This window comes from Eptesicus fuscus, chromosome 3 (genome assembly GCF_027574615.1).
Source record: "Eptesicus fuscus isolate TK198812 chromosome 3, DD_ASM_mEF_20220401, whole genome shotgun sequence".
NCBI classification, from domain to species: domain Eukaryota; kingdom Metazoa; phylum Chordata; class Mammalia; order Chiroptera; family Vespertilionidae; genus Eptesicus; species Eptesicus fuscus.
This window is the reverse complement of record NC_072475.1, coordinates 63,947,267-63,971,639: the sequence shown is the minus strand read 5'-3', so window position 1 is coordinate 63,971,639 and position 24,373 is coordinate 63,947,267. Positions and strand designations below refer to the sequence as shown.

The 24,373-nt window shown below is 38.7% G+C and overlaps 1 protein-coding gene and 1 long non-coding RNA gene across 4 annotated transcripts in view; one reads left to right on the top strand and one right to left on the bottom strand.

The window, feature by feature from the left end:
- LOC114233393 (uncharacterized) overlaps positions 1–7,610 on the bottom strand; it is a 42,820-nt gene extending 35,210 nt beyond the window's left edge. Inside the window, exon 1 of the long non-coding RNA XR_003619542.2 lies at positions 7,489–7,610. This is a non-coding gene — a long non-coding RNA (uncharacterized LOC114233393). The remainder of the gene's footprint in view (positions 1–7,488) is intronic.
- GAP43 (growth associated protein 43) overlaps positions 1–19,792 on the top strand; it is a 104,390-nt gene extending 84,598 nt beyond the window's left edge. The window contains exons 1-2 of one of the 3 annotated variants that reach the window (XR_008555586.1): positions 7,756–7,991; positions 19,483–19,792. Coding sequence is in view for 1 of the 3 variants with exons in the window: in XM_008146623.3 (XP_008144845.2) it covers positions 19,483–19,571 (89 nt within the window). In the remaining 2 variants the exon portion in view is untranslated. Of the gene's footprint in view, positions 1–7,755; positions 8,001–19,482 lie in introns of those variants that run through there. The other 2 variants (XR_008555585.1, XM_008146623.3) reach the window with 2 other exon arrangements.
- Positions 19,793–24,373: the final 4,581 nt, after the last annotated feature.

Below are 24,373 nucleotides of genomic sequence, written 5' to 3'. Positions count from 1 at the left end.
TGTGCATGAGAAAAAATGGTAACAAGGTTAATGCCGCCCTTTCACAAAGAGAGTTTTGTTTTGTCTTTGCCCTTCCCCATATTGTTCTAATACGCTCTGTGCCATCTCTCCCAACCTTTCATCCTCTGCCCCCACCACCATGCTCCCACCCAGATCTCCTGAGAGTCATTACTCCTCAGCCCATCAGCCAAAGTTAGTGGGTTCCCATGGTTACCAGGCAGCTGGTGTCTAGACACTGAGAGATGCCTTACAATTGAGCTGCAAAGCTAGCTTCTACCACACACGCCCTCTCTTTCCTCCTCCTCTTTCCTCCATTTCCTCTTTATTTACAGCAGGCATTAATGCCAACACAGGATGGAATTTCCTTTTGACAGGTCATTAAAGGAAGGAGGGGAAGAGAGAGGCAGAAAAGCCCAAACATGCTGTCTTGTCATATCAATGAAATGAGAAAACAACTGAGGTGACAGACCCCAATCTGGCCCGCTCTTTCTTCCTCACGAAGGATTTTATTTAATTAAGATATTTTAAATTAGAAAACAGTGCCACTAGTCCCTTGGGAGCCATAAGCATCTTTAAGAGCCAGTAAAAGCATTTCAGGATAGGGCTTCAGCTGATGGTGCTGGTTGAGGTGGAATCTTTTCGCTGTCTCTGTGCAATCAATGTCATTTCTCTTTTATGATGCTCAAGGGAATCACACGTCCATTACTATTACTAGATGGAAAACTTCAGAGTGGGACACAGGTAGATGCAATGACAGTTCTTAATGATGGCACATCAATTAATGGAAATGATGGAAAGTCAAGTTGAATCTCCCTTATTTCTCCTGAGAAAGAGAAAAGAAGGCCCTGACAGCGAGGAGCTGGTCTGGTGCTCACAGACAGGCCTTAGTTCTCTTGTTAACACAAACAATTTCACAGAACACCAACATCAGACTTCATATGATGGTTCAAGACAAACAAACCACCATAATCATGTCTGAGCACAGCCTAAATATGGCCATGGTCTAAACAATAAAATGTTCAAGTATTTCCCAAACCTGCCTAATATGGATGATAATGATACTTGCCTCATTCCTCCTTCCTTTTAGATAGTATTTGTTGAGATTTACAATCATAAAATGACCCCTGCTTCATGACAACATTTAATCCAGAGCAAAGCTCTGCCTCCTTGAATCCAAATCTCCTAGCACATGCCCAAATAGTCCTTTCTAACCTCCTGACACTGTGATGCCTTATGGTTCCCCACAGTGTGGGTTCTCCCTGCAACACGTCAACAAACTCCACTGTATTCAACTACGGGTGTGTTACTCATAGTCTTTGGCTAGAAAATGTTGACACTGTAGATTTTCATCCTATTATAATCTATACTCAAGTTAACTTCAGTAAAATACCTTTTTCTTATTTTCCCCTACAACTTCTGAATATTTTCAATAGTATCTTTATCCCCAAATTTATTACTACATCTCCTTTAATTCATTAATTCTCCTTCCAAGATCTCATAAAAATCTAACTTGAAAAACAAAATTAACTTTTAATTATTTTTTTCTATAGTATTTTCTTATTTTTGGTCTCAACAATTAGACAAGATGGCCTAGGCCCCTGAGAGAGCTTACAAGCCATTGTGCTCCTCGTTGGGACTTCTCTGACCTGAGTCAGCAGTGATGGCAAAAACGTGTGGGCCAAACAGACAGCTAACATCAAGCAGGTCCAAGGGAAATTATAGTGAGATCATGACAAAAAATGTTTTCAGTACACTTTCATTTAAATGACAAGGAAAGTCGTGTCCCTTGTTTCTGACTCAATAGTATCAGAGAATTTGTTGGGACAGCAACCATCTCCTCTCCCTTTTCACATTATTGTCTGTTGGCTTTAAATAATTATTTTAGCTGCCACTATCCATGACAGAGAAGTCTTCAGGAGGGCTACGTTGGAAACAGGAAGATTTATTAAGATATGACTATATTGGTTCAGACTTTAGTGTCTCCACCACCCCCTGAAATTCTAGTCTGGTATTGCCATCTATCCCTGTAAGCACCACTGATGAGGTCATTCACAATTCCTCTTTCAGGTTGAATTCTATGCTTGGTTCTGAAATTGATGTCATTCTCATTCCTAGGCTGGAGAAATTTAAAGGACCCTACACACAATTGGCTCAGCATCAAGTCTGCTTGCACCTAAACACCAGTAATTGGTCTTTTACTTTAAACAGTTCCACTAACTAGACTTCTGCTTGGTTTGCTTTATCTAAGTCCCTGTCTCATTCATCTCATTTGTACTCTGGTCTCTCTGAGACTAAGGTCCTGCCTTATTATCATTATACTCTTAGAGATAGGAATCTTGTTCTTACTCCCATGATTGGGAGGCCCTATTGCTGGCTGAAAGACTCCCTGACATGTCCATGGTCTATCTGTATTGGCCTCTTTCTAGTTTTATGTTCCTCTAGCCTCTAATACTTGACTTTCCCTGCTATTGACCTCCTATTTGACTATTTTCCTTAAACATGTACTTCAGATATTGTGTTATCTTTACCTACTTGCACTTCCCTCCATTGCTTACTGCTGGTTTCAAAGTAGTAGTATGGTTAGTTTCTATTGCCTTTAAGTCTGGCATGATTTTCACCAGTACAGTTATTTTTTTTTTCCATTTCATGGCCTCAAGTAGAGATCTGTCATTGAGAAAGAAGAACCAAAAGATAGGTGCATATGGAGAGAGAGAATTTTAAACTTGGATCACTGAGAGAATGATAAGGCTAATCTGGTGATATTTGCAGTGACAGTGATCATGTGATGTCCAGTACAGACTGAGATATAAGATTAGAGTCAGGAGTAGAGTCAAGGATGTGGAGAAATATTGGAATTTAATGTATATGTAGTCAGGAATCAGTAAAGTTTTTTTGATAAAGGAAGTAATATGTTTATAGGGATGTATCACACAATATGGCAGTGATAATATAAATTTGCTGGTTACCTGATTATGGGGTCAGGGTTTAAGTCACTAGAGAAAATGAGTTTTCTGATGTAGAGTCTACAAAGAGAATTTATAATTGAATCTTGGTTTGTGGACATGTTAGGGTACAGGGACTAAAATCTAGACACAGAATGGAAAAATAAAAGCTAGAAAATAGAAGGAAAAAAATCCAGAACAATAGTCTTCACTGAAATTAAGAAAAAAGGAATATTTTAAGAAGATGCCAAAAACAAAAATGGGTGGAGAAAGGAGAGAATGGAATGATTTTTGAATGTTTTATGATGGGCAGACATACTTGATTCCTGAGTTCTATCTCAGATAAGCTAAGACTCACCATGAGCCTTTCTTCTTCTTTTTTTTTTTAAACAAACTATGTTTTTGTTGATGTTTAGAGGGAGAGGAGTGAGAGGGAGAGAGAGATAGAAACATTCATGAGAGAGAAACATCCTTGGTAGGCTGCCTCCTGCATGCCTCCTACTGGGGATCAAGCCAGAAACCCAGGCATGTGTCCTGACCAGGAATCAAACCAGTGACCTCTTGGTTCATGAGGTGATGCTCAACCACTGAGTCACACCAGCCAGGTAAGTCTTTATTCTTTAACTGCTTATTGTCCTAATGTCTCCAAATAGCCAAAGCTATTACATTCTTTGCCACTAAATGTAAGTAAAGAGCTTTGGCATCTTTGACTAAAAAGAGAAAAATTAATACAAATAAAAATATTACCTCTTTGATATAGTTATGGTTGTATTCCAGTAAGTGCTATTGATTCTGAAAACAATTTTTCACTCACAGGCAGTGCCACAATTTGACAGGCCCCAGGAAGCCAAAACTCACAATGAGTGCAAAATGAATTCTCACAGTAAGAGGTGGAGATTGCATTTATTTATCTACGTGCAAGCATAGAGCACAAACACCTTCTATAGGACTTTTTTGTTATAATAATGTTTCTTTAAATTAATTTCAAAATTGAGTTAAACCTTCTCAGTTGGTATTTTAACACTCAGCTTTCATTGGGAAGTGGAGAGAGTGGTAGATGGGGGAATGACATGCACTTTTATTTCCTCTTCTTCACAACCTAGTCATGATCTCTTATAGAATCCTAGATATGACAGTATTTGTAGTAATTATCAATAATTCTGGACTTTTATTACCTAATAACTCTTTAGTCATTCAATTTATAAAGCTTTCTCAAAGCAATGATGACTATTCCATCTAAATTACAGTTTTAAAAGTCCCCATTTCTTTTCCTCTCTGCATAAAATATCCACTTCATTTCTCAAAATCTGTACTTAATATGTTGAAGTTTGATACAACAATAATCCTCAGCCCCGTGGTTCTGCAAGCCTCCAGAATATCTAACATTACTTCTGACCCTGGCCAATGTGGCTCAGTTGGTTCCTGTACACCAAAGGGTGGTGGGTTCGATTCCTGGTCAGGGCACATAACCAGGTTGCAGGTTCGATCTCCAGTCAGGCCATGTGCAGGAGGTAACAGATCAATGTTTCTCTCCCTCGAAATTAATTTTTTAAAAATAATAAAATTACTTTGTGTAGCCCTTATAGCAAAATTATACTGAACTTACCTTCTTTTTCACAGCAGAGAAATAAATGGAAGGAGGGAGGAAGAAAGTAGAGAGTGAAGTGAGAGAGAGAGGGAAAAGGGGAGGAGGATAGTAAAGTGGAAAGATGGGGGTGGGGAGGAATAGATGTATATAGTATATTTAGGACTACTGGAGAGAAAGGTAAATTAAAATCAAGTAGTAGAATCCACTTATCCCCCAAAGTTGTGAGAGGTGTTATAGTATTATGGGAGGATTTGCTGAATTGTAATTAGCTGTGTAACTTTGGACAAGTCACAGAAACTCTCTCTCTTCAGAGGGAATGAGGGGCTGAGATCAGATGATCTCTAAGATCCCCTTCAGCATCCACTATTCTGTAATTTTACGACCAATTACAAGCCTACTCTCTGACAATGTACGCAGATTTTAACCTTTTGTCCTGAATTGTGTGGTTTATCCATTTGTATTGATAAAATTAGCAAGACAACTGCCAAGTCTTTAGTTTTCTTTGTGCTGTGTAGATACAGTCATAAGGGAAAATTAAACAACAAAGATAAATAATTTTCTGGTGTATTGCAAATACAATCAAACACATCAAGGTGAGTCATAGCAATGCCTGAGCTGAATATAACTCACAGATGTGGTGCTTTTATTTTAAAATTTAAATGTTGCCCAAGCAATACTTATTCATACATAGGAAAAGTTTTTAGGTAGCTGCATAGCTATCGGAGTGACTGTTATGGAGTTAGAATTATGTCTAGTTTTGATTTCTGTATTTTAACCTTGGAGTCAGAGAACTAATTTAATCACATATCAGATTGTGGAATTTGAAAAACCTAGATCTGCTTTTGCTTTTAAAGACAAATATTAAAAATGCAAACTTTGTAAGAAGGCATATTAACTCATTATATGTTAAAACATTATAAATAGTTGAATTTTAAAATGCAAATCAGTATAACCCAGATTGTTCATTAACTTTTTCAAGGTCTAACAGACACAAATGACTATGCTTTTGTAACTGATCACTAGATAAGATCTAGGGTGGCACATTGTTGAAAACAATGAGAATAATAGAGATACCTAAGGAAAAACAAACGAATAATGTATGATGGCTAGTATGATGCTTAAGCAGCTAGTTTGATGCTTAAGCAGCCGGTTTCAATAAATGTGAAAAGGTGCTAGGAATAAAAACTAAGAATAAATTCAATGACAAATGACAAAGAAACATGATTAGCCTGTTTTGTTATAGATGGGGTGCCCTCTGTACCCCGAGTCATTACCAGTGGAAGTGGAGTTTTTGTGATGTCATAAGGAAAGGAATTTACTGAGACTTGAACAGGAGGATGAGTGATCTTTATTTCCATGAAATTAAACTTCTGGGTTTCCAATGTCCCATTTCTGTCTATTCCGCCATGGAAAAAGTCCAATCTTGCTTCAGCAGGGCTAGAATTATGGACACTGCCAAGAGTCTCAGTTCCCCATTAAAGCGCAGTCCAGTCCAGTCCAGCATCTGGCTAGCTTAGCTTGTGTTCCCAGCTGCAGTCCATTGTGTGTGGGGTCTGCATGGCCATGGGCTATGTGGCTGCTTAAGAGAGAGGAAGCTCTTTGTTTGGGGATTATAACCAGGAGCTTAACCAATTAACCCTTGAAGAATTCACATGCCTTTCTGGCTTCGCCCTCCTAGCCAATGATCCTTTTCCTCAGGCTAGACTGACAGACAAGCACCTTCCCTACCTCACCCAGACTTCACTGCCCATGTGTCCATCTCCCCCTTTGTTTGATTCCTTCCCTCAGATCACTGGGAATGGACCCAGGGTTCCCTGGGGAGTGTGAAGTTGTAGCTTCCTGGTGAAGCTGCCCAGATGACCATGCTTATAATGTTTGTCCCTCCCCCCACTTTGCTCTCTTCCTATTATTAAGATTAATAACTACCTAATTATGATGATAACAGTTATATTTTTCCTCAACTCTTAAGTATGGATCTAAATAATTAACATCAAATACCTGAGTTCTGGTTTTTTTGAAAATTACTAATTTCCTCCAAAATGCAGCAGGAGGAATTAGAGATTATCCTTGGAGTAGGGTGGGGGAGGGATCATGTTTTTATTTAATTCCCCCAAAAGTAGGGTATTTCTGTGCCTGGATTTCTTTTAAGAGAATGGTTCCTTCCTACTCCATCTGTTCTCTCTTTATTCTTCAAAATCTGCTGTAGTTCCTTGCTTCAGAAGGCCCAGAAAAGAGAGAGTTGTGCATAGGTAGAAAGAATTACCCCATCAGAACACCAATGTCTTCCCCAACACATGCCCTGTCCCCAGATAACTGCAAAGCTTCTTGGAAATGAAAAGGTCTTTCTCATCATGAAATTGAAAATTTTCACTGTATTTGATTATTTTCCGTAAGGTTAAGGGACAAGAAGTTTTAGGTCTTTTGCAAGTTTTGAATTTGATAATTATTGAGTAAGGGAATTTTTCTTAAAATTAGGTAGATATCTTAAACCTGGAGATTTGTCATCCTCTATAAATTGCCTGCTAGATATAAGATTTACTACATATCCAGGGACAGGGGATGATTTGGTTCTTGCTTATTCAATATGATACATTTTTGCTACAAAATTTAGGGAATCATATAGAGCTAAGGCTGAGGATAAGTTGTTTCTTTTTAAAATCAAGTGGCTGCTATTCTCCAGGTATGAAATGGAGAAATTGTTCTGTTCTTAATAGAGGCAATATCAGCTGTATTGCCTTTTGAGACATTATTATTTAGCAGCCTTGATTCTTGCATCACAAAATCATGCCCTTCAAGTTTGACCATGCCATTTTCACTCTTGAAGTTATTTCTGGACCCTAACCCTTGACATCAAAGCCTTTTTTTAGAGTTTTTAATTTCATTTTCATTCTACAAGCAAAAACTTCATAAGGCACAAACTCTTCTTTCCCATCTTTTCTGTCAAAGAAAGAAGCTCACCACCATCTTAGGTCCCGCCATTTTGATATGACCTTCAGATTCATCAGGGGGCCACCATCTTAGGTTCTGCGATCTTGGTATGACCTTCAGGCTCTCAGGGGGACTGCCATCTTAAGTTCTGCCTTCCCTTCTCCTTCCTCTGAATTAGCCAATCACGCAATAATGGGAATCCGAGCTCTGAACCCTGGCCAATCAGGTTAGAGTTCAGAGTGAGGGGCAGGGCAGACCCTGAGTAAAGAAATACCCCCCCCCCCCCCCCCACTCCCCGTTTGGTGTGCTTTTGACCATGATTTTCAGCTGGCAGGAGCACCCTTCTGGGCAGAAGTAAATTTGCCTTGCTGATCCAGTTTCAAGTGTTTGTCTCATTCCTGCAACATTGCTGAGAGCATTTCTAACACCTTTCTTTGGATGTTTGAAGAAACTTTCCTCTTGATTGTGGGCTAAAATTGGATGAGCATAAATGTGGAGAGAGGAAGAGGATCATTCATTCATTAGGCACGTGGGTGAGCAAGGTAGTGGCACTGTATTAAGGTCTTTATTCTCTCATTTAACGCTCGTCACAAATATATGAGGTAGATATTATTATCCCCATTTTACTTATGAAGAAATGGGGAAGCAGGCAAGATGTATATTGAATACTTATGTGTGAAACCCCTTAGAACAATGATTGGCACATAGTAAAAATTAAACCAATGTTAGTTCCCTTTAAGTCACGTAATAATAGTCAACACTTATTGAACACTTATTGAAACACACCATTCATTATTAAGTACTTTAAATAATTAACACATTTAAATATCATAAAAAACCCAGGAGGCAGGTACCAATATTATCACCAATTACAGATAAATTACAGATAAGGAAAATGAGGCAATAAGAGGTTAAATAACTTACTCAAAATCATGGTAAATGTCAAAGATAGAATTCTTATTTATTTATTTTATTTGTTGGGGTAACATTGGTTCGCAAAACCATACAATTGTACAACTCAATAAAACATCATCTTCACACTGCATTGTGCACCCATCACATCAGCAAAGTCTCTTTCTGTCTTCCTTTTCCCCACTTTGTCCACCTCCAACTTCTCCCCACCCTTTTCCTCTCTGGCTATCACCATACTGTTATCTGATCTGTCTCTATACTATATATATATATATATATATATATATATATATATATATATATAATCTGTACATATAAAATTTATATTTATAAATATAAATACATATAAAAATATATAACAGACAGCTGTCAGTCTGTTCCATGCATCCATGCCTCTGTTTCTATTTTGTTCATCAGTTTATTTTGTTCATTAAATTCCATATATAAGTGAGATCATGTGATACTTGTCTTTCTCTGGCTGGCTTATTTCATTTAGCATAATACTCTCCAGGACCTTCCATGCTGTTGCAAAGGGTGAGAGATCCTTCTTTTTTTATAGTTGCATAGTATTCCATTGTGCAAATGTACCATAGTTTTTTTTTTTTTTATCCACTCATCTATCTATGGGCACTTGGGCTATTTCCAGATATTGGCTATTGTAAATTACACTGCAATGAACACAAGGGTGCATATATTATTTTGAATTAGTGTTTCAGGTTTCTTTGGATTTATTTCCAGAAAGGGATCACCCTATAAAATGTATAGACACAGATTACAGTATGGTGATAGCCAGAGGGGAAAGGAGTGAGGAGGAGTTGGAGGTGGACAAAGTGGGAAAAGGCAGTTCTATTTTTAATTTTTTGAGGAAACTCCATACTGTCTTCTACAGTGGCTGCACCAGTCTGCAGAGATAGAATTTAAGTGTAAAGAGTCTGGCTCTAAAACCAGCTCTCTTATCTAATGGGGAAAGAAGGTCAAACACCTAATTTTTGATGGCTTGGTAGACATTTTATATAGAGAAAGTTTAAGAAGTTTTCAAGATCAAACTGTACTTCCTTTAAGTTTTGTTTTAACTTTTTAAAATCTCTGGGTCTTTTCTCCTTTCAGAAAAAACACTAACTTTTGTTCTATCGGTTAAAAATCCTAGATTCTATAATGAGCAGCTCTATTTAATAAATCACTTGTATTCTTATTTTCTAATTAGAGTTAGAGAATTTACAGGAACATTCTAGGGGAGAAATTATCTTAGTCATTTATCTGGGAAGATTTTGTGGGTTTGTGGGTAAGGATTGCTATTTTTCTTCCTGGGATAGAAATGTTAAGCTTGATAGGTGCTGTTTTGTTTTTTTGTTTTTGTTTTTACCCAAATCCCACAGGTTGGATTAAAATCTTGACATATTACATACTGCATTTCAATTTTATAAAGTCCTTTCAAGTACCTTTTTTTGACCTCCAAACAACCTGCAATAAGGTGGGGTGGGCATTGTTATCCATATTTTTTTCATAGATTAGGAAACTGAGGCAAAGAAAGGGAAGGTCACATGACTAATTGGTTGCACAGTCAAGGCTAGAACATAAGTCAGCTTGATCCTAGGCCTCAACTTCTGAGAGAAGGAGTACATTTCAGGTATCACTGGGGACCTGCCATGTTGCCTCTGAGTCTTCTCCTTGGTTAAATTCTTCCTTGTTCTTCTTTGAAATCCTAAAGTGAATAGTATTGTAGGCAGTAGGGTTACAGAGAGCAAGGAGGGGACATAGGTGATATTTGCACCATTCCGTTGACATCAAAATAGTGTACACTGGTTCAGTGCTTTCAAAGGAACTTGAAATGTAAAATATGATCATGAAAAGCATAAAATGTGGATCCCAGTAACCACCAAAAGCCATGATCAGGCTGCAGATCAACATCTGGTACACAGCTCAAGAGGAAGACCACGTAAGTAATAAGAGGGACATATGTGAGTTAGCTGCAAAATGCTTTTTTTTATCACTTTCCTTTGAGACTTTGAGATGATGATACTTAATACTCAAGAAAGATGAAAATAAAAAAAGGAAATGGAGCAAACACCCCAGCCCAGTGGTGACTGGTAGAGTAATTGTGGGCATGGCCCCAAGATGATAGCAGCTTCTATTTAATCAATGTTGACAAGGCTGGGGAGAGCTGGGCAGGTCCCAAGAGGTAATGTTTTACTCGGAAATCCACTCAACCTAATTTCAGTAATGTAGGGCTGCGGAGGGGCCTGGACCAGAGCCAGTAAACAGGGCCATTAGAGCTCAGTGTGGGCGATGGCAGCTGGGAACACCGCCATCCCTTCAGCAGCACTGCAGCCGGCTGCCTGGCTGACGCGCAAGCAGCCGCTGCTGCATATGCTCCTGGTATTTGTTCACCAACAGACTGTGCAGACTTGCTATTCTCACCCTTTCGAGGAAATGAATGGAATGCATAAAGGAAAGAGCAGTTTCCAGAATCTATTTCAGCAAGGATCAGAGAGCCAGTTTGGTGTACATTTTTCCAGGACCACTGTGAAGGCTTCCATGGATCCCCTTACTCTTTCAAGGCTTCCACCGCACAGTTTCCAAGGGGCATAGAAATGACTTCCATCTTTCTTGCCATCTTAACGTGGTCTTGATCTTTTTTTAGGAATAGTTATTGTGAATCCAGAATGTGATACCTATTAGGGTTTTTTCCTATTTCAAAACTTATGAGATTCATTCAAGATACTCAACTTTGCAAATCCCAGGAGAAAGTATGCCCCTTTGAGCTGTCTTCTTACCTAGCAACTATGTTTTCTTTTATGCCTCCTTCTCCAACAAGCAATACACATGCCAGTAATCACTAGCATATGAATTCTAAGAAGGTCGAGATCATTGCTTGGTGTTTTCATTGTGCATCACCGCCGCTGTGTTTGCAGTGCTTAGAACAATGCATGGCACGTAGTGACTATGGCCCAGAACCTTTCACCAAATAAATAAATGAGTAAATTTACACATTTTTCTTCTCTTTTGAAGCATCCTTCCACTCTAAGACATTAATAATATATGGCTTTACTGTGTATGATGTGCACTCTCTCTTTTGAAGTTAACACAGAAAATTATCAAATACATGGAGACTGCTAGAGAACATGGTGATTTCTAAGAGGTCTTGGGGCCTGGAAAAAGTAATGTTTTTGTCAGGGTTAAAATGTCAAGGCTGGAGAAGTTTATATCTCTTTACCAGATTCTAACATGATCTGTAAAAACTGACAGACCGTAATTTTTGAGAATTTAAATATTATTTAATATAAACATTATCAAAACTGTCCAATTTTGTTAAAAAAAACACACACAAAAAACATCATTTTCACCCCTTTTAGACCAAACCACTAAAATGCATCATCATTTGTTTTTTTCTTTAACATACTTTTTCTTATAATAAAACTGCATTTGAGGGTTGATTTCCCCTGGTGAAGGCTGAATTGTGGAGAGAAGCCATCACTAGATAGAATATTAATGACTCTTCTAGAGGATAAATTCACTGGTCACTTAAGATGATAAATAGGGAGGTAGGTGGATAGATAGAGGATAGATGATAGATAGATAGATAGATAGATAGATAGATAGATAGATGATAGATATGTTCTGTGATTAATTTAATCTTGCTCTTTTCATGCAATGTCTTAACCAAAATTACAATATCATTATTAGATAAACATCTAATTGAACTTCATTAGCATTAGGTTTTTATGTTTAATATAAACAAAAGTATATTCAGAGCTAAACTGAAAAACAAAAAGTGTTTTCTACTCTTGAACTTGATGGATTTCAGCTGTCATAGCAGCAGTTGCAGGTTTTCCTCATTTGCCAGCTTCAGACCTTGTACTTTCACTCACTTGTTCTATGTCACTTGGTATTAAAAATGTCATGTAAATTTTAGCTCCTACAGCCTCTTCTTAAGCAATGACTATCTCAGTGGGAGGCTGATCCTCTAGATGGGAAATGTGACTAATTATCTTAATTGGATCATGATAATTGGAGTGACCAACTGGCCTCAGCCATTCAGCTACCTTTGCCACTCATCATGATGATCATAGTTTTTGCACAAAATACTAAAGATTACTGTACATATTAACTAATTTCTAGCATTTGAAAATTATACAATTAGCACCAGAAAGTACCAAAACAAGATTTTATATTATACTAGTGGCCTGGTGCACGAAATTCATGCATGGAAGGGATGTCCTTCAGCCTGACCTGCACCCTCTCCAATCTGGGACCCCTCAGGGGATGTCCAACTACATGGACTATTTGGATTTTGTATTCCACATGGTCAATGTACCATATTTGATTTTACAATTTGAAAAAGTCGAGGACACTGGTTTTCATCCAGAATTTCTGCCTTAACTATAGTCAATGTCATCTTCTGTTCATAATTTGGATTCACTAATATCAATAACATGTGAGAGTTTGGCAGTCCACATTTCTGAAATTTAATGACATGAATTTTAACTATTACTTTGCCAAATAAATGGAATTTATATATATAATTGAAAAGAGCATTCAGTTTAACATTAAAAACTCTGGCTACCAAGTCAGGTCTGTTTTCAACTTTTTGCCAGTGTTGTAAATTGTTTGTAATATCTGCCCATTTGGGGTTGCATGTCATGGTTATGAATAAATCAGGCTTGCCATACTTTGTTACAATTGCCATAGCATCTTGATATCACTGCTGCATAATTCTGGGACTACCCTCAAAAGATGATGGAAGTATTATCATTTTACCAATCACACATTGTCATTTTCGGATCTAGATGTGAGATATCCATCAAACCACTATATTTTTCAACTCTCAACTTAGATTGGTTTGCTTTAATGAAATTTATCCTATTGGCCTCCATTTTTTAATATGAGTCCACAATAAACTGTTAATTTTCCTTCATTTAAAATAGGATTGAACGTGTCCTGCACAGAGAGATGAAATCCATAATACTGCATTTGTGTGACTCGTGTCCTTACATTTTGTCTAGTATCATTGTTGATTACACTCTTGTCTCTGAGTCTTAATGCAATATCTATTCCCCAGCCTTTTTCACAATGTGGAAAAAGAATAGGACATGTCATTGCATCTAATGTAGGAAACAGGATACTGATTTGTTTCATTTTAGTGGCATTCAGATTATTGGGATCTGGTTTACAATGAATGAGCAAGTTCCTTTCAAAAGGAGGTTCTCCATCTTCATTTCTAAATATGACAGCAACCTCAGTTAAATGGGGAGAATTATATTAACCCAGATCACTGTTATGATCATATTTAATCGCCATTGTTACTTCCGTGAGAGCAATATTTTTTGCTGCTGCTTCAGATTGGGCTTCCTTTTCTACCTCATGTAGCATCTTGTACTATTTTGTTAATTCATTTTTTTCATGCATGAGGTTGTTGGTGTTGATCATGAGTCTTTCTGAGCAGCCCTGGTTTTCTGGCATTGCTAATCTTTTACTTGTCACTTCGGCCGTATCTAAAATATAGAGTTGAGCAAACTTCCAAGAAACACCATCTGAAGGATGTAAAGTTCCAGTATGGTGATAAACTAGTCCATGTATTCTAAAATAGTATGGCCCATATCCTGATGGCAATGTAACATTTGCACCGATTGAAGCAAAAGCAAAAGAACTATTTATGGAACAAATATTTTCCATGAAATTTTTACTGTCAGAACCTTCATTTGTCATTAACCTTTTTAAATATGCATGGTATCCTGGAAAATGTGTATCATTTGGACAAACTTTACCTTTGCTACAACATCGAGTAAATTTTCCATCAGATGGTTTTTCATCAGAGAAATTTAGTGATAGTCAAAATTGACTACTAACAGTCATTCCATCATGACTATATTTGAGAATTGCATCCTCATGTACTCCATTTTCGCTGAGAAGGCAGTTCCTACCAGTATTGGTAGTACTTGTTGATGGCTGTTCTTCAGACATATTCTGTCATTGCCACCACCTTCTTTCAGCTTCAGAGGCACATTGGTCTTCAGTCATTTTTTTTTTGTCAATGACGCCGGCTTCTTTCGGCTGCAGAGCTACGTTGTGTCAATAGTTGCACTTTAGACATATTCCCACCTCCCTGCTGTCAGGGTCTGGGATGCAGGTGAATGAGTTTTGGCTGTCAGGTCACTGAGAGCTGGCTGACCAATGGCTAATTCTGGCTGATTCTGTGGGGGATGGGACTCCCTCTTCCCTGCTGTCAGAGTTTTGGCCGGTGCCCACAGGGACACAGTATCAAGTCTGCCTGCGTCAGGAGACCCAGAGTCAAGTACCCGCCCACTTGCGTGTGCCTCAAAATCCCGTGAGCTCCAGATCTGCCTGCACCCATGCAAATGAACGCAGCATCAAGCTGCACAGAGCCGCAGGACCCCCCGCAGAGCTGCTCCCGCAGCGAGTGGGGCTTAGGGAACCCTGGTGGAAGCCACACAGAGCAGCAGCTGGGACCTGTCCCACCGTGGGGCTAAGGGAACCCCTGCGGCAGGAGTACAGAGCAGCCGCCAGACCTCCCGCCTCCCTGCGGGGTCATGGGAACTACAGCAGCAGGCGTGCGGAACAGCCAGCCCCACCCCTGCTGTGTGTGCTGCCATCTTGTGATGGCGTTACGGCGTGAGGGTTAATTTGCATATCACCTCTTTACCATATAGGATTAGAGTCCTGGTGCACAAAATTCGTGTACTGGGGGGGTTCTCTCAGCCCAGCCTGCATCCTCTCACAGTCCAGGACCCCTTGCTCCTTACCACTCACCTGCTCGCTGCTCCTTACCGCTTGGCTCACTGCTCCTTAGTGACCCCGCCACCTCCGCTGTGCTCACCAGCCGTGAGCCAGGCTTCTGGCTGAGCAGTGCTCCCCCTGTGGGAGTGCACTGATGCTCCTGCATTGAGCGTCTGTCCCCTTGTGGTCAGTGCACGTCATAGCGACTGGTCATTCTGGTCATTCCGCCGTAATGGTCACTTAGGCTTTTATTATATAGATAGACAAAAGTAATCAGAATTCTTCCCTCCATCTGAGCTGCTTTTTTCAAGATCTGTTTTTAGAGTTTATAGGCCCCAGGCTTACATACCTGTGGACTCCCTCCTCTAGCTCCCACTCTGGGAAAGCCCACTCTTCTTGGGCAAAGTTAAAGGCAGAAAGAGCAATCTAAAGTAGAAGCTGCCTAGATGGCTCTGTCCTAGGTTAGAATTCCTTGCTGCCATTCATAAACAGTGTGGTCTTAGGTAAGTTACTTCATCTTACTGTGCCTCAGTTTCCCACCTATAAAATCGGATGATTAAGGTACCTATGAGAATTAAATAGAATGACGTAGAATGAAATACTTAGAATGTTCTGAGCAAAGAGTCAGGGTCAAATATGTTAGCTATAGCTAAGTGCTTTAGGGGCTTAGGAAGTCATAAGTCATGGTTCTTTCTAGGCAAAGAGGCTGCTGAATAGAACAGGTAAGAAAATATAGATATACAACCATATGGTCAACATGATTTATTAACTACAATGACTTGTCTAGAGTTAGTATCAGTGAGAGAAAGAGCAAGTTAGCAATCTCCAGAAGTTCTTTCTGACATTCAGGCTCAAATGGACCCATTTATCTATAACTCAGATTCTGTTCACAATAAATTTCCCTTTGTCTGAGGTTCAAACCTTTATCAAACTCATGTGCAGTCTCCCATTAAAGTGGTTCTAACTAGAGCAGGCATATGGTTCACATCTGATTGCCTGTTTCCTTCATTTGCATGTAGGTTTACTTTTTTAAAGAAATATTGCTATGAGTTCTTAGCTTACCTTGCTTTTGTGGTTATAAAACTTTGTTATATTAGATTTTCTTCTCCCCATAATTTCCTGTGACCTATAAGAATTTCATTGAATCCACTGATTTGACACATTCTATTTTTACTAATTAGTTGTCCCTTAATCTAATACAAAAATAACCCCTTTGTTTAATATTCAATAACATCAAACAAGTATAAAATCACTCTCATCTCATAATATATATAATAGAGGCCTGGTGCATGAAATTCGTTCATGGGGGTGTGTGTCCGTCAGCCCAGCCTGCACTCTCTCCAATCTGGGACATCCCTCTCACAATCCAGGACGGCTGGCTCCCAACTGCTCACCTGCCTGCCTTCTCTATTGCCCCTAACCGCATCTGCCTGCCAGCCTGATCACCCCCTAAGCACTCCCCTGCCAGCCTGATTGATGCCTAACTTCTCCCCTGCAAGCCTGTTTGCCCCTAACTGCCCTCCCCTGCAGGCCTGGTCACCCCTAACTGCCCTCCCCTGCAGGCCTGGTCACCCCTAACTGCCCTCCCCTGCAGGCCTGGGTCCCCCCCAACTGCCCTTCCCTGCAGCCCAGTCGCCCCCAACTTCCCTCCTCTGATGGCCTGGTCACCCTTAACTTCCCTCCCCTGCAGGCTTGATTGCCCCCAATTCCCCTCCCTTGCAGGCTTGATCCCTCCCAACTGCCCTCCCCTGCTGGCCTGATCACCCACAACTGCCCTCCCTTGCAGACCTGATCCCTCCCCTGCTGGCCATCTTGTGGTGGCTATCTTGTGTCCACATGGGGGCAGGATCTTTGAACACATTGGGGCAGCCATCTTGTGTGTTGGAGTGATGGTCAATTTGCATATTACTCTGTATTAGATAGGATAGAGGCCTGGTGCACAGGTGGGGGCCAGCTGGTTTGCCCTAAAGGGTGTCCCAGATCGGGGTGGGGGTTCCCTTGGGGTATGGGGTGCCTGGGCGAGGAGACTGTGGTGGTTTGTAGGCCGGCCACACCCCCCAGTGACCCAAGCGGAGGCCCTGGTATCTGGGATTTATTTATCTCTATAATTGAAACTTTGTAGCCTTGAGCAGAGGCTAAGGCAGGCCAGGGTGGGTGGAAAGCTTGGCTTCCTCCATTGCTGGGGAAATCCAAGCCTCCTGCTTGCTTCATGGCCTCAGCCATCTTGGTTGGGTTAATTTGCATACTCACTCCTGATTGGCTGGTGGGCGTGGCTTGTGGGTGTAGCAGAGTGATGTTAATTTGCATATTACTATTTTATTAGATAGAATATATATTATTGTGTGTGTTCAGTTGACTTGAATCCCAGTTAACTGACTGACATGTTACCTTTTGTAGTCATCTAACTGAACTTTATTCGTTTTAATTATATGGCTTTTATTTTACATTTTGGAACAACAATTTGTTTTTAATCATGGAAATTTTGTAGGTCACTCAAAACCTGTGAACCCTAGGTACTTAGTTTCCAGTGCTGAATTGATAAAATGGATTTGAGCTGAACCCCCACTGGTTGAGTATGGCAACCTGATAGAATGGGAAAACTTGGTCATGAACAAATCTTATGATTTAAGGAAGATCTCTTCCTGTTCCTGGACTTTAGTTTCCTCATCTGTGAAATAAGGATGTCCACTCATTCTTGCATTCAATAAATATTAACTAAGGGCCTTCCCTGCTCTAGGCGGGGTTAGGAGCTAGTTGTTCAAAGTTGAGCAAAAATAGATATTGTTATTGCCCTTGAAGAGTTATGATTTAATGACTGATGGATGATCTCACTGTTGATATATTATGATTATAGATTTCATTGTTCATTAAAAGTTTATTATGAAAGGCTTAAACAAGAACAAGGATATTTATTGTTTCTTCACTGCTTTTTCTCAATATTTACAAAAATGCTTGGCACATTGCAGGTGCTTGATACAAATTTATTGAATAAATAATAATTATATTTAAAATACTTTGAAGCATTTGAGGAGAGAATATGTAGATATTGAAGCTCTTTTAATAGAAAATAGTAGTGACTTCAATTAACAGATGCATGTCAATTGTCACCTTTTCCCCTAGGCCCAGGCAAAATTGTCAATAGAAAGTGGGGGGATTGGGGAGGAATTAACCTGATTGCACACCAATGGGGGACAGAAAGTATGATTGTTTCTCAGGTTACCTAAATACTTGTTGTTTTGTTTTCCTCTTTTGAATTCTGTTCCCTTAATTCCACAAATATATAATTCTTCTCACCTTACCAAACGTATGTCCACCTTTTATTTTGAATGTTTTAATCTCCCTCAAATCATACATACTAGCTCCTAAGATTTTATTTTAGGAAGAGAGTTTTGAAGTATTATTTTGCTCCTATAGTTAATCCTTCTAAACAGTTCAAATCAATATTCTATTCTTTTGTAATTTGAAGAGGGCACTAAATACATTGGGAAAGGCTGGGGATCTAACTAAATTCTCTAAAAATATTTCAAATTGCTATAGAAGGCCCTCACTAAAATAAATCTGGAAACTTTCTTTTGGCAGAACATTAAATGATCCATTAGCATACTAAATTTCTGTAATCCATGAGGAACACTGCTGGTACATAAAGTATTATGATGATCAGAATTTAGTTAGTTTTGTTGAAAAATTTTTGCTGGAAAATATGATTGGTATGTTGGGTCTTTAATGATTAATAATGGTCATTTTGGAAGGTTTTGGCCTTTAAAAATATTTATGAGTAGTAGTAGATAATCTTACTAAAATGACTGCAATTAGGAAATAGCTGACAGTCTGCTACAAACACTCCAAACATTCCCATTGAATACACTTATTCATAAGGCAAGTGTGCTTTGACAGCTTTAGCTTTAAGGGGAACTGAAAATTCAAGCATTTCATTTTTCAGCTTTTATAATACTAGAAATAAGGGATGAGAGAGTTGGGATGACTGTTCAATGATCCACATAAAGTACTTGTCACAATTAATCTGACACTAATGAAAAAATATACAAGATTATTGTTGATTCCCAATGTTAAGAGCCTATACATGGATACTTTGATTGTAAGGCTGAGAGATTGAAGACAATGGTAATTTCTGTGTGGGCTCCTTGCGCCCAATATCATAGCTCCTGAGCTCTTCATGTGTGTCACTGAACAATCTTCTCGAAGTAACTCTTCTGAATTTGGAAATTATATTACTAAGACAGCAACCTCCTTTCATCTTAAAGCTCTTGTGAAATGGTTTGAAAAAAGAAATGCATTGCATTATCATGTGAACAGGTGATAAAAAAATACTAATTCTTCTCCCCCTCCCCAATTCTCCCATCTTGTTTTCTTCCTCAGAAGCTGCAGATGAAACCAAACCTAAGGAAAGTGCCCGGCAGGATGAGGGTAAAGGAGAAGAACTCGAGGCGGACCAAGAACATGCCTGAACTCTTAAGAAATGGCTTTCCACGTCCCCACCCTCCCCTCTCCTGGACCCTGTCTCTCCCCACCCTCTTCTCAGCTCCACTCTGAAGTTGCCCTTCCTGTCCTGCTCACGTCTGTGAGTCCGTCCTCTCCCACCCACTAGCCCTCTTTCTCTCTATGTGGCAAACATTTAAAAAAAAATAAGCAGGAAAGATCCCAAGTCAAACAGTGTGGCTTAAACATTTTTTGTTTCTTGGTGTTGTTATGGCGAGTTTTTGGTAATGATGATCCAATCATTTTGGGAAATTCTTGCACTGTATCCAAGTTTTTTGAATTGGTGCGTGTGGCCCTGTGGGAGTCCACTTTCCTCTCTATCTCTCTCTGTTCCAAGTGTGTGTGCAATGTTCTGTTCATCTGAGGAGTCCAAAATATCGAGTGAATTCAAAACCATTTTTCTTTTCCTCCTTTTCAATGTGATGGAATGAACAAAAGGAAAAAAAAATTAAAAACCCAGTTTGTTTTGAAAATAAATAAAGCAAATGTGCCAATTAGCATTACTTGCGGCTCCAAGGCTCCTTTTTCAATCTGAATATTAATAAACCATGAGAGTAATCAAACTCCGATGGCTGTGTATTTCTGTTCCACCTTATCACTAGTTGGCTTGACACACCCTCTAACTGGAATCTTACATTTTATTTCTAGTCTCCCATTCTTACACCAGCAACCCTGACAAAGAAAAGACGGCGCAACTTAAGGCTCTGGCCAGGACCAATGGCTTTGGTCCTCAGTGGGATGATTGGGGGCTGTATTAGTTCACCAGGCTGCCATAGCAAAGTGCCACAGACTGCGTGGCTTAAGCAACAGAGTATTTTCTCATAGTTCTGGAAGGTTGAATTCTGAAATCAAGGTGTTGGTAGTGTTGGCTCCTTCTGAGGGCCATGAGGATGGGATCTGTTCCAGGCCTCTGTCTTTGGCACATAAATGGCCATCTTCTCTTTACATCTCGTAATTTTATATGGGTATTTCTATGTCTAAATTACCATTTTTGTAAGGACATCCATCAAATTTGATTAGGTCCCACTGTAATGACCTCATCTTAACTTTATTACCTCTGTCAAAGCCCTATCTCCAAATAAGGTCATACTCAGAGGTATTAGAAGTTAGGATTTCAACATATGAATTTGGGAAGAAGGGGTACAATTTACAGGTATGTGTCATTGTTGGTAATTACAGCATATTCAGTGTCACAGATGGTATCTTCCTAAGACTTACTTTTACTACAGTCACCACAGAGTACTTTTATCCTTCAGGAGAAGTCTCCAATGGAAGGTTATTGTAGATTTTGCCAAGTTAAATATAGAGGCATGCACTACTCTTAGAAACCTCCAGGATTTTGTTTAGATGATTTATTTTAACCCAAGTATTGACACAGCCCATTCTATATGTTGCTGCTAATTAATTTCTGTTGGCCTTATTCTCACACAAGGCAACTGTCAGATTCTTGATTAGTTATCATCATTGTTCTTGTGGGTGGTGGTAGTAGATAAAGAAATGGTGTTCATTTCGCATATCCGTACTCTTCAAATTTCCTTCCAGTTCCTGTTTTCTACGTACCCTCTATTAGAAAGTAAACAGTTCCCATGAGAAACAGCAATGTCCCTAAATCTTGAAGTATCTGATGCTGTTCTTTTTTCTCTCTAAATTTCCTAAATCAATCCTGGTACAAATTCCTAACAAGTCATACACTGTCTGATCCTGAGTTCCCTCCCAGGGACAAGCATGGAAAATGGACCCTCTTCAGCTTCCTACACTCATCTGCACATGTAATTTTCTAGCAAGGAAGAGAAAATTGTTTCAAAACCTTCAAATAATAAAGATCATATAAATAAGTGATCTTAGGAGATATAATGTACACCTTGGTAACTCAGCTCTGTGTGGAGCTGATGTCTGGTTAATGATTTGAAGAAAGCTAGTGTCCCTTGAAGGATCAGTCCTCCCTAGATCAAGGGACCAATCCTTGTCACTGACATTAAGTAGAATTTTCATTGAGAGAAGCAATCATAAAGAAAAAAAGGTCAGAAAACATCATTAATATATCAAAATAATTTAAGATTTTTAAATTTGTTTTGTCTTGGAGTGATTTCCAAAGAAGACTAGGAAGCAAGTACCTGGGACTCAGTTGTTACCTGATTAGGATCTCATCAGATGTGAGATAAGGTTTTAGAAAAGGTCATCCATGGGATGAAGCCATATTGGCAATATATTGGATTATGAATTCTATTTTATCTCTAAGTTTTTATGGTATAATAAATTATTTAACATCTTCCCTAAATTTATGCTTGAAAGGAACATTTCTATGACTTGAAACAGTTTAACTTATACTTCAAAACTTAATTCTAAATTCCACTGCATCCATAGTCATACTGAAAACAATAGCATATGTTTTAAAGTCTATGTTAATATTCATTGTTTAGTGTGCTTACTAATTTTGTCAGCTTTCAGGTTTTCTTTTTTACTTATGAATATCTTTGTTTGATAAAGTCTTGGCTCTTTAATAGAATTTTAAAGGTGGGGAAGACACCTCAGGGAGGCTCATAATAATTTTAAAAGGCGTACCAAGAATAATTGCAACTTCACACTGATACAAAGCAATGTGATTCAAACTTGTTCACAACACACACAAAATCAAGTGATCCTGGGAAACAGATCACTCAAAATACAAAAACAAATAGATTCCAAATCTGTTCAGAGAGCAACACAATTTGTTGATTATGAAATATCTATATCAAAAAAATAAAAACTAGGTTGAGAATAAGTTAAAAAAAGCCCTCAACATTGGTAAGTGGTTCTTTCAAATGACAATAAGATCATATTCTGGGTACAGACCCAATAGTCAATTGACAAAAAACCATGGCCATGTCTTCATGAAATAGTCTCTTGACTGAACTGTATTATTTGGGCCTAAAATGTTCAATCATGATGTAAGACAATTTGAGTCTTTTTGAAGATGAAGGTATTTCTAAAATAGAACCCTTTATTTCCATACTCTATTTACCCATTGCTCATCCTTCAATCTTTTTCACCATCAGCTACCCTGTGGCTTAGTTCAGAAACCTTGGAAGCAGCATGATTCCTCTTTGTTTTTTTTCATATAACATTTAATTCATGAGCAAGTTTATTGATGTGGATTCCAGAAGAAAATAAGGATACACTGTGCCTGCTGCTCTGACCAAACCTTCTGAAGGCTGACTTTCCTTGGTCAGTCTGAGGTAATCTGAGGGTCTTTTACAGTGGTCCCTTCCCATATTCACCTCATAGGGGAGAGTGGGGAGGGATTACCAAATCTCTGTCTCAATCCCCTAGGGCAAAAACACTCCGTAGCTCTCAAAATGCATTATTCCCAATGTCAACCAGTTCTGCAGTTGTCATGGAAGCCTGAGCAATAGGAAAATCAAATTAATGAAAGATTTCCATAAAGCATTATTAAGATCACTACAAATTCCATTAACTTTTTTTTAACCTTCTCATACATTGTCTGTTGTCATGGAAACAGCTTCTGCTAAGCTGGTTATAAAATTAATTTAATGATTGGTGAAGCTTCTAGCTAAATGTTAGCTAATGAGCATAGAAATGTGGGCTTTTTTTCATTTCAAAAGCCAAACAACAACAAAAAACAAAACTCAATTTTTTTCCCTTAAGAGATTAAAACTCATGCCTGCCTATTGGGTAGGCAAGGTCTGCACCCACACCCACCACCTCTTTAAGTCACATATTTACTTCTATATAATTGTGCTTTTGTTCTTTCTTCCTGGGAAGAACTTCAGTCACTGTGAATGAAGACAAGATTATAGCAATGAGAATGATGAGTCATTAAATGCTCTTGGAGAATTCTATTAAAGAAAGTGGCAAGAACATTTTGAATGCACATCTTCCAGCAAATTGATTACCTGATTTTTTTTCTTTACAGGTACATGTCATTGTTGGTAATTACAGCATATTTAGTATCACAGATGGTACCTTACTAAGTACATTTTTGATGAAGTGAGATGCGTCCATACAAAAAACATGTTCCTGGTTAACCCTGCATCACACATAATCAGCTATGAGAGCACATGGGATTGTCATAAGAATCTTAAAATAATTCTATTGTTTAACCACCCAAATAATACTATTGGAAAGGCAGAAAATATAAGTAAGAAAGAAGATAAAATCATTTCACAGTTTACACCCAGATTTGAGCATTTTAACGTTTAGAGATGTAGTGTTACATAGTCTGTCTGCCTGTTTGTCTGTCTCCCTCTCTTCTTGCATATTATTCACTTATCTAATTATAATCATATGCATATATAGATATGTATATTTAAGACATCAATGGGCTCATGCTTTATATATTATATTGAAAACTGCTTAACACATTGCAGGTATTTTTAAATAGATTGACAAAATGGAGACAAAGGACTGTACAATTCAAGATCCTCATTGCTTCTGGGTGCCTTATTAAAGCCTGAGACAAAAGGAAAAATATGCAATGCTATATTACCTATTAAAATATCCAATTTTCTGAATCAAGTAGAAATACTAATAAAAGCTCTACAATAAAACAAAACAAAACATGGCTACATAGAAAGGTCTATGTTGCCCAATCTGTTGGCATGCTGTTTTCAACCCTCATAAACCTACTCGCTAGAGATATGGGCTGCATTGCCTTGCTAGGCCAGGGAACTGAGGGTTGATTGGAAAGGACAGATACCATTGTGCAATAATGCAGGGTGGTGAAACAAGCAATCAGCAACCTGTCTTTAATTGACATTTTCATATTTTGTTT